The following is a 10,611-nucleotide window of genomic DNA, read 5'->3' on the forward strand; positions in this document are numbered from 1 at the left end:
TGAGAGAAAAGGAATTGAATGGCCAATTATTGACAAAGCATGCAAATCTTTCACAAAAACAAGGACCAATATTGTTTTCTTTTCAGTTTCTCTTCTCACTTATCAATACTGATTCTGATTGCTAAATGTGAACACTATGATTCTATTCTGAGTTGTATGCACAAGCAATACTCCTAAACCAATAATAGAGAAGATTTCTTCTTACATATCATCTGGCAGTGAAGTGCAATTGATCACATAGAATTCTTCAGAGAATCTCCAACTCCCTGGAAGAAGCAATATGATAGTACAAAATCAGCAATAAAGATACCAACAAGTGAGATAACCACAGCTGAAGTTGTCGACTCCCCAACGCCTTTGGCGCCTCCCGACGTAGTAACTCCCCAAGCACAACTTACAATTGATATTATCGCACCGAAAACCTGTGACTTGATCATGGCGCTGATCAGATCCCATGATCCAAGTACTTTCCTAGCTGAATAAAATATCATATTAATGCTTACACCAAAGACGCCGTCAGCTAGCAAAGCACTGGATGCCATGCTTACTGTGAAACACATCAAAGTCAAAAATGGTAGAGCAAGACAACATGCAATCACTCTTGGAGTCACTAAATAATCAACAGGGTTTGCTCCAAGAACTCTCAATGTGTCTGTTTGCTCAGAAACCTGCATTGTTCCCAATTCTGCTGCAAAGGCACTCCCAATCCGCCCAGCAACCACAATTGATGTGACCACGGGACTCAACTCCCTTGAAAAGGCTAGTGCTAGTACACCACCAACTGATCTTTGCAATCCTAGTCTAACAAATTCTCTAACAAATTGAATTGTGAAAGCCATTCCCACAAATGCAGAGGTCAAGAGACAGACTCCAACTGACTTTGGTCCAACTCTCTCCAGCTGTTGAAGAGTATTTCTCCAGTGAATGTTTCCCTTTAAAGTCCTGATAATTACTTGTCCTGTCAAGACAAGAACTGATAATCCCTTCCAAAGGTACCCAGGCGGTGACCATTTGCTCAACAATGTCTCTGTTTCAGAACTAGGTGCATGTTTAGTATTTGTTTCTTCATCTAGCAGAGATGGAGAAGGGCGACCATCATTTGTGTTGGGAGACACAAACAATTTGGTTTGTCGCTTAGGTGAAAGAATTTTGAAAATAGGAGCTCCTACACTGAAGCTAAGTTGACTTGCGTTTACAGTTTTAATGTCCATCCACATATTTGGCCTGACATGGCTTCTTCTGCAATACATTTAAACTTTAAATGCTCCAATTGAAACCATATCAGTTTCCTTCAATTTCTAAAGAAGAAAAGCTACATGCTAGAGGAAGAAAGAGATGAATGTAAAAAGTACAAACAGAGGGAAAGTGATGAATGAAAATTTACAAACAGAGGGAGCCCATACCTGTTAGAAATGCAAAAAATTGAATGATGTGATGAAGCCGTTTGCATATTTGGTTGTCTCCAATTTCTGTTAATCTGATTTCAGATGTTTGTACAAACTACAGATTCAAAACAAACCAGAAGAGAAGTTAGCAACCTCAGCCACAGAAATATCCAGATGAATGCAATCACATTCACATGAACGCAATCACATTCACGTGAACAGAGTTCTGGAACTGCGTTATGAAGTATCCAAGTTCAGAGAATAGAACCAAGAGCAAGTTTTGATGAAAAAAAAATTGGGGAAAAAGGACAAAAATCAGAGTTACAAATTCATTCCCTTTTATATGCTAGATCTCTATCAACTAGACAAACAATTTTAGCAAATTAATTATTTCTTGTTAGAACAAATCCACATTCACCCCTTACCTAGACAAAGGGGTTGCCATTGGCTTGTTAGGTTTGGCAAATTACATATCCAAACAACTACACTATTTGGATTGACCTATTGAATACTTGAACTAGTTTACTAACTTATAAACACTCAAAACTCGCTAAAATCACAACAATTAAACATAAATTGGTATACTCAACAACTCCAGTAAAGCACGCATAGAGAAGCGAGTAACCCATGTAAAATGATCCCGATATGGAATTTATCCTAATTTAATTTTATTATTTTATTATTAAGTTGAATGAAATATTATCTTATAATTTGCACTTTTCTCCACCCTCACCAAATGGATCCTTCTCATATCATTTGTGAATACTCCAATAACCACTTGCTGAGAATCTTATCTTGTTTTTCATCTTATTCACTAAGCTAAAATACATTGAGCCAATTAACAGACTACAATTCTTCTTCTACTGTGTAGCTAAGGAAATATATCTTCTGCTGCAGAAATGCTGGAAGAGAAGACAAACTGGATCAGATATCCAGATGGGTGGGAGTTGATTAAGTCCAATCTTCATGAGATTTTTTTAATATAATAAAAAAACAGATCTACGTGGCCCGACAAACCTGAAGCTGAGTACAACAAAAGATATTCAACCAACTTACAAGAAAATTAGGATATTAACAGAAGTAACTTCCCCAGGGGCCAGTTCAGTGCACACGAATTACATCCACCATACTGATTGATTTACTTGACCTGTATTCTGCTAAATCCCATATGAAAATCAATATTTTCTTTCAATAAAACAAAGGCCAACAAGGACCGTGAAAATATCTTCCTTTCATCCATGGCTATGGCCTTACTGCTACTGCACTCGTAAGGTTCCAGCTTCAGCCCCATTCACATCTACACCAGTAGATGTGGATGTTCCATGACATGCTGCAATAGCACACAGCTTCTCCAGGGGGCAGCTGGTCAAATTTGCATGTGCTGGTTCATGTGATGTGGACAGTGGTCAGCACCTGACTTTAAGAAATTACTATCATGAATCATGCTCTGTGTATCAAGGCCTACCTATTTGATAGAAACTTTGGGTAAAAGGAAAAACAATGAGGCAAGGATAATTGCTGGAGCACTCTATGCACATGAAGATACTCTAGGACACAATGCGCATTACGGGTCCTTTGGGAACAATCAGCGACAGCCAGGCTAGGAGATTTTGGAACCACCAGCACAGCCATGCTAGGAGTTCTGAATAGGAGGCTTCAAAACAAAGCTTGGAGGGAAAGATAGAATAACAAGGATAAAAGTATTGGTGGGAGAAGGAGATCTTGCACGGTGGGAGGATTGGTGGTCTCTAGTACTACTGCTAGGTTGTTCACTAACTTGTAAACTGAGATACATGTATCCTAGGTTGGGCTTTGGTTGAAAAGGAGAAGAAAAGCTGCACAATCAGAAACAAATAGATTGATTTTAGGTGGGTGAAAATCACGCATATGAAACCATGTGAGATAGAGCAATTTGTGTTTAGTTATTATGATTTTGATGAGTTTAGGTTAAATAATTCAGGTGCTCAATAGGTCAATCCCAAATAATAAACGGGTGAGGAAATATTCTGGCTACTTGTTTTTAATATTGAAGAAAATGAAAATAACAACATTCTTAAACGTGTAGAACCAACAGAACAAATATTGTACATGAGCAATGAACCTAACCAAAATGAAATGGCCTGGTTTAGTTCATTTTTCCAATTCAATTCTGGGATGACTTGTTTGGTATACAGTTATATGGCTTCTATGATTTCTCAGAAACTGAAAAACTTGGACCTTTGAGAAACAAAGGACCAACTAAATTGACTACATGTATCAGAAGGAAAAAAAAAGCACAAAAAGGTATATTTTATTTGGGTTATAGATTGGTTGGCTTTGAAAGTAAAGGTGTTGATATATAGTCAAAAAAAAAAAAAAACAACCATAAGCCAGTGGCTTATGAAGAATTACAGCCTTTAATCATACAAATACCACTATTACACACCAATTAATAGTTAACAATTATATAAGGGTATCTCATTCTCGTTTGACAGACCCATCCACCAACTAAATCTAAAGACTAACTTGAAAATCATGAATAAAGTAAATAATAAATAGTAAGATTAAGACAAGCAGTTGGTTTTAAGACACATGGTTATAAACTTTTTAGAACTTGCTGCTGTTGTACAAATTAAAATTGGACCACAAGTGGCTGATGGGAATAAGACCTCAGTCACTTGAGTGAAGAGAGAGAAAGAGATGAGACTGAAAATTTTTCATGTTAAAGGAAGATGCAGAGGGAGGGAAGGTGGTGGGGGTGGGTAGGGAAAGGGAGGCAAGAGCTTAACTATTGTCTATGAAAGTTCTAACATTATCATGATATATGGCTTTCAAATTATTTCACTTTACAATATCCAAAAGAAGAAAACACAACAGAGACATTCTATTCTAACAACTCACTACTAAAGCTTGTAAAAACTGAAAGACAAGAAGCTGGACAATCAAGTTATCTACCAAAAAAAAGATATACTTCTATATAATTTATCTTAAGGGGGAAGAAGTTGTAGCTGGACTTTACTTACCAATATTACTATTTTTCGGTCCAATTAGTTAAAATTCCTTTCATATGAAAATAATCTACACAGCTCAAGTTGCATACTTGCATATCTATAAATATATATTTCTGTGATAATCTATACATAGATTTCTTTGCATCCAAACAGAGACTACAAGTATACTAAGAAAATGCTAAAGTTTAGGGGATGAATTGTTTCCCTTTCTTTTTTTCCATTCATAATCATAGATATACCACCAACCAATAGTATAAAAATCTCGATCAATTCTCCAATTTTCAAATTCAAGTGCAAGGATAAAATAACCATTTTCAGTTGGCTGGCTGGCTTTCTTGTTTGAGACCTGATACACTACTTTCCGCTCTAAAACAAATAAAACCCCAATTATTTAATATCATCTGCTTCAAGAAAATGAAAGAAAGTAGCAATCTACTGTGATAAAAGAAAGCTGCTCGTCAAATTTCAAAAACCAACTAATACCCAGTATGCAAAAAGGAAAATCACTCAAGAAACTGATAACACAAGTATAAAAAGCTTGAGAATAAACAAAAACTATAAGTCACAGTGATGATTCTCCCTGATTGGACATAAAGTCTAAGGAATCATATGAAACCTACCCAAAAAGAATTTACAGGATGGATTACCTGAAAATCTCAGCAGAAACTACAATATATTTCTTTATCCACTCGTCTAACTCTAGCACAGGCGTTTGGCTCCTGATTCGTGACTCGTGAGAGAAGAAGAAAGTGAAAAGCCGTGTGTCGCAGACAGTTAGCGAGACAGCCGAATGATTTTGGACGAAATGACCAGATTACCCAAACTTCCCAAGGTCGGTGACATTAATCGGGCTGGCCACTCAATCGTTTAAATTGAAAAACCCAACTAAATTGATTTAATTTAGTTTTTTAATTTATTAATGACTCATTTTTTAAAATTTTTTTATATAATTATAAGTTACAAAATATTTTGATAATAGCATTTCTATAAAATTAAAAATTACCATTTTTTTATTTAAAAAATTAATTATATTTACTTTAATTAAATTAAAAATTAATTTAATAAATTTAAAATAATTAAATTTATTAGACCAAATACACACGCCGATCAATATTATAAATTTATTAATTAAACATTTAAATATTACATATTTTATATTACATTACCTATTATACATAATATAAGAAAAAATACGAATGAGAAGATGAACTTATGAAAAAAATAAAACTCTTAATTTTAATATTGCTTTAATAATTTAAATTTTAATGCCGTAAAAATATAGTTAAATTAAATAATTTAAAAAATATATAAAAAACAATTTACAATAGTATTTAATTTTTAAGGTAATTGATAATTTTTAAAATAAATGATAATTCTATTATTCAAATTATTTTTTAGAGTTAATTAAAAATTTCAAAGGATACATAAAAATATAATAAGATTATAATTTTTAAATTTAAAATATTTTTAAATTATAATATAAATTTATTTATTTATTTTAATTTTAAAGTTTTTAAATAAAAATATTAAATAGTAATTTTTTATAGCTATTTAGATAAAAATAGCATTTGAAAACTTTTTGATTATTTATCTTATATTATATATGTATATAAACAGCTTGTTACATTAATATTTAATTATATTTTAGTATTTAAATTTTAGTATAATTAACCTATTGATTCCTATATTTTTAAAATTAAACACTTAAATCTCTTTATAATAAATTTGTTTATCTATCCATTTTTTACGTTAAAAGTATAAAAATATCTTTATTACTCTTTTTAAATGGATAAACTACAATTTAATTTATGAGTTATAGCATAGTTAATGAATTAGTTCTTATATTTTTAAAAATATACATTTAAATTTCTCTAAAACAGCTGAGCTAATTGCCATTAGAGAAGTTCTGAATTGGATTAAGAGGCTGAGTTATGATCAGATAGTGTTGGAATCAGATGCTCTTACGGTAGTAAAGACTTTGCTTTCTTCTTCAACTTCTGATTTTTTTAGTTTTGGGTCCCTTATTGATGATTGTAAATCTCTAATAGCAGAGATGAATTCAGTATCTGTGAGTTTTGTTCCTCGATCTGTCAATAGTGTGACACATCTTATAGCTAGAGCTGCCTCTACTATTTCAGACAGGATGGAGTGGCTGAGCACCCCTCCACAATTGATTGTTCATACTTTAATGTTGGATTTCCAAATTTGAATACAATTACATTTTTAGTTCAAAAAAAAATTTCTCTATAATCAGTCCGTCCTAATTTATTATAATTTCAATATTTTAATTTTTTAATTTTTATTTAAAAAAATATTTAAATTTCTATTAATTTTTGTCTATAATATCTCATTTAATTACTTTTTAACTCTTCAATTTTCATTCATTAAAGTACTTTAATACTTATAATTTTAAAAATTTCAGAAAATATTTACAATTTCTGTAATTTTTAAGTGATACTAAATAACTTTTAAGTCAATTATAAAATTTTATAAAAAATATTTTAGAAAGAAATTATAATTTTAGAAAAAATTTGACCATCAACTAATTTTGAACTAATACTTATAATGAATAAAAAAATTATAATTTTAGACAGATTAAATATAGAAGCATTTAAAAATTTAATTTTAAAAATATAAAAATTAATCCGTCAATTACGCTAAAATTTAGAGAAAAGTGTAATATATACAATATAAACTTATTCACCTATCTTGAAAATAATTTAAATATTCATTAACGTATTTTAGCTATTTGAAATATTTATTTTTCTTTTAACCAATTAAGAAATTATAAATGAAATGAATTTTAATTTGGATGAATTGATTATATAGAAATTTATCATGTTCGATTTTAAAAATATAGAGACTGATCTGTTAATTATATTAAAATTTAAGACTACAACATAATTTATTCTATTTTTAATATTTTATTTTAATTGTTATAAATAGCTATTTAATTATTAAATTTAAATTTTATTTTTGTTTTTATTTTTACTAAAATAATTTTGACTTCTGCCATTTTGCTTCTGAGTTTAATTGATTTTTATAATAACGATACTAGAAATGTAAATTTTCATTAATTTAATCTTACGAATTAATTTTTAAAATTTATATAATTTATTTTAATTTCAAATCACTTAATTATTTGTATAGTAATTAAACTTTTACTGTTTATTTTCTACTTATATTTTAATTATTTAACTATTAATTATTAAATTTACATTAATTATTATTATTATTATTATTATTATCTTTTAATCTGGGAATGAATTTTAATTTATACACCAACAGCGTATTAATAATCCAATTTCATTATAAAAAAATAGTATAATAATTTTTTTTATCATAAACAAAGCTTTAGGATAGATTATTATTCTTTTATTATAATACTATAATAGTAAGTATAACTATTATTGTCTAAAATTTATTATAAATTTTTATACATTTTTTTTATAATATTTTCATTTACAGTGTTAATTTATTGAATTTGCAATTTAATTAGTTTATAATTGACCATAATTAAATTTAACAAATTTTTAATTTATTTTATATCATTATATATATATATATATATATATATATATATATATATATATATATATATATAAGTATTATTTTCTTTTATAACTATATTTTAAAGAAATAATATTATTTATATAAAAATAATATAATAGATTGAAATAAAATGATATAAAATATAATTTTGATTGATTTTGAAATTACTTTCCAATAAAATTAATATATTAAAATTAATTCAATTAATTAAATAATAGCTTTATTTGATTAAAATATACCTATACAAAAAAGATTCAAGTCATTAATTAAAAAAAAATTTTTATTTTTAGTTTTAAAATTTAATATAATAAATTTTAATAAAAAATAACTATATTCATAAATTTTATTATATTTATATATATATATATATATATTTTTTAATTTTATATAACGATCAATTTTAAATGCATGATACATATAGAATGAGTAATATTCTGTTTAAACTGAAAAAATGAAATGAACCGAATTAATTTAAAATTCAATTTAATTTTTTATTTATTTCAGTTTAGTTTGATTTTTAATTTCAAAAATTTCGGTTATTTCAGTTTGATTTGATTTTAATAAAAAATTAAAAAAATTAAATCAAACCGAATCTGTTAATGATAATAATATATTATTTTTGATAATATAAAGAGATTAGATCATATAAAATTAAAGTATTTTAATTAAATTTTAAAATATTAAAAATAAAGTGTAAAGAATAAAAAATTTATTAAAAGTTTAAATCAAACTGAATCAAATAGAATTAGACTAATTTAATTCGATTCGATATCTAATCAAAATTAATTTAATTTTTATAAATACTAAAATTTTAATTTTTAATTTATTGAATTCAATGCACTCAAAATTTTTCCAAAACTCTCGATGCTCCATGTTCGATGCAGTAGTGCATTGTGTGTGTGTCAGGAGACTGCGCTAATAATAAGCAGTCTTGCATGGATAGGCCTAACTGAACCCATTTGCTGGCCCAGTCCTTGACACTTGCCCACTGGTTTAGCCCTTTCACAAAAACGCAGCCCACTATTTGGCTTATGATAAAAGAGTTATTTCTATAATTGTGAAATTTTAATTTCACTAAAATAAATTAAAAAGTAATATTATTATTATCAAATTAATATATTTATTTAATCAACTATTATATAATTTAAAAATTATATATCAAAATGTCATCTATTAGCTAATAAAATTGTGATTGTAGTAAAATATATTAGATATATGTTTTAATAAATATATTAAATATTAAAATGAATTATAATTAAGAATTATCAAATTAGTACATCTAAATTAATATTAGATAATTCTGAAAAGGATTATTATAATATTTTTAACGTGGATGATAATATAATTTTTAATCAAATATATTAAAATTAAGATAATTGTTTTAATATTAAATTATTAGATTGCAATTTAAAAAAAATGATTATAAGATAATGGAATGGTGATATATTTCAATAACAATATTTTTTTTAATTTTATATATTTAGTTTATTAATCTTAATAAAGTTAAATAATATTTCTAAACTATCATTTTTAGTTATATTATTTATATAGTTTAGTTGTTGAAAAATTAATATATTATAATAAATATATTGAAATTAGTAATGAATTTTGAATTTCGTTGATAAATTTAAAGAAAAATAAAAAAAATCTGTTGGTAAAATAAATATTTTTCTTTTTTAAATAATTTTTCTTAGACACGTGTTTATTTTGACAATTAATTATTAGAATAATAAATGAGGAAAATTAATTAAATGAAAATTATACTAGTGCAAACTAAAAACATGGTAAATTTTAGTGGTATTTAATAAAACTTGCTTTTTTTTTTATTTTATAAGCGGATTGATATTTTATTTTTGAAATAAGGGGATTGGAAGTTATTCTTTCTTAACTGATTCATTTAGTATATTCTAATAATTTATAAAAATAATAAATAATTTAATGCATCAAATTCTCTTCGTGTGTCCAAAAATAATCTAAAATATCAGTCCAATTGATGGACAGGTAGTTAAACTTATTACATGGCTATTTTATTTCATTCTATTTTGATAGTTTTCTGATTTTGTGTTTTTATTTTAGTGGGTAAGTTGTTTTAGTGTGTTATTATTATCCTTGATTATAGACTAAAAATCAACTGTATTTATTGAGTCTTATTTGTATTTAAACCCTATTTGAATTCAATGAAGGTAAGCTGATTCTTATTCTCACTATTGTGGTTTTATTCTCGTTCCAAGTGGAATAAACAAACTCTTATAACTTTGACTGGGACCTATCATTGGTATCAAAGTTATGACCACTAATAAGGAATGCATAGAATTCTTAGAGGTTGGTCTTAGCGGGTTCCAAATTGATTTTACACGAATGGAGGCTAGTCACAGATAAGTTCAAACACATCGAATAAGCTATTAGTAATTTGTTAGCTTCACTTGCTTCTATCCAAACATTTTTACCTAACTCTAATGACCCTACCATCCAAACACCAACCTCCCAACCACAACACAAGCAAACACATAACCATTCTCAAACAACACCTAACCTTCTAAACAACCAATCTACTTCAGAATCATCACATACCTAAGGCGATAGTGGTCGAAAAATGTTCTTCTCCAAATTGGCTAAATTGGAATTTCCCAAATTTGCTGGAGATGATCCTACCGAATGATTCGCTAAAGCCAGTTCTTTGAATA

At 27.6% G+C, this 10,611-nt stretch overlaps 1 protein-coding gene across 4 annotated transcripts; it reads right to left on the reverse strand.

The window, feature by feature from the left end:
* On the reverse strand, nucleotides 1-5,204 carry LOC110603761 (protein TRIGALACTOSYLDIACYLGLYCEROL 1, chloroplastic). 4 transcript variants are annotated; one of them, XM_021741652.2, is made up of 5 exons: nucleotides 5,023-5,202; nucleotides 2,851-3,220; nucleotides 2,442-2,766; nucleotides 1,404-1,500; nucleotides 1-1,239 (listed from the first exon to the last, which is right to left on the reverse strand). In XM_021741652.2, the coding sequence occupies exons 4-5, from the start codon at nucleotides 1,448-1,450 to the stop codon at nucleotides 234-236; spliced, it is 1,053 nt and encodes a 350-aa protein (XP_021597344.1). In that variant the 5' UTR covers nucleotides 1,451-1,500; nucleotides 2,442-2,766; nucleotides 2,851-3,220; nucleotides 5,023-5,202; the 3' UTR covers nucleotides 1-233. The 4 variants fall into 4 exon arrangements, with proteins under 4 accessions (XP_021597344.1, XP_021597345.1, XP_021597343.1 ...); XM_021741653.2 differs by lacking the exons at nucleotides 2,442-2,766; nucleotides 2,851-3,220 and having other exon boundaries at nucleotides 1-1,255; nucleotides 5,023-5,204; XM_021741651.2 differs by lacking the exons at nucleotides 2,442-2,766; nucleotides 2,851-3,220 and having other exon boundaries at nucleotides 5,023-5,201.
* Nucleotides 5,205-10,611: the final 5,407 nt, after the last annotated feature.

The sequence above is a fragment of the Manihot esculenta genome, chromosome 16 (genome assembly GCF_001659605.2).
Source record: "Manihot esculenta cultivar AM560-2 chromosome 16, M.esculenta_v8, whole genome shotgun sequence".
NCBI classification, from domain to species: domain Eukaryota; kingdom Viridiplantae; phylum Streptophyta; class Magnoliopsida; order Malpighiales; family Euphorbiaceae; genus Manihot; species Manihot esculenta.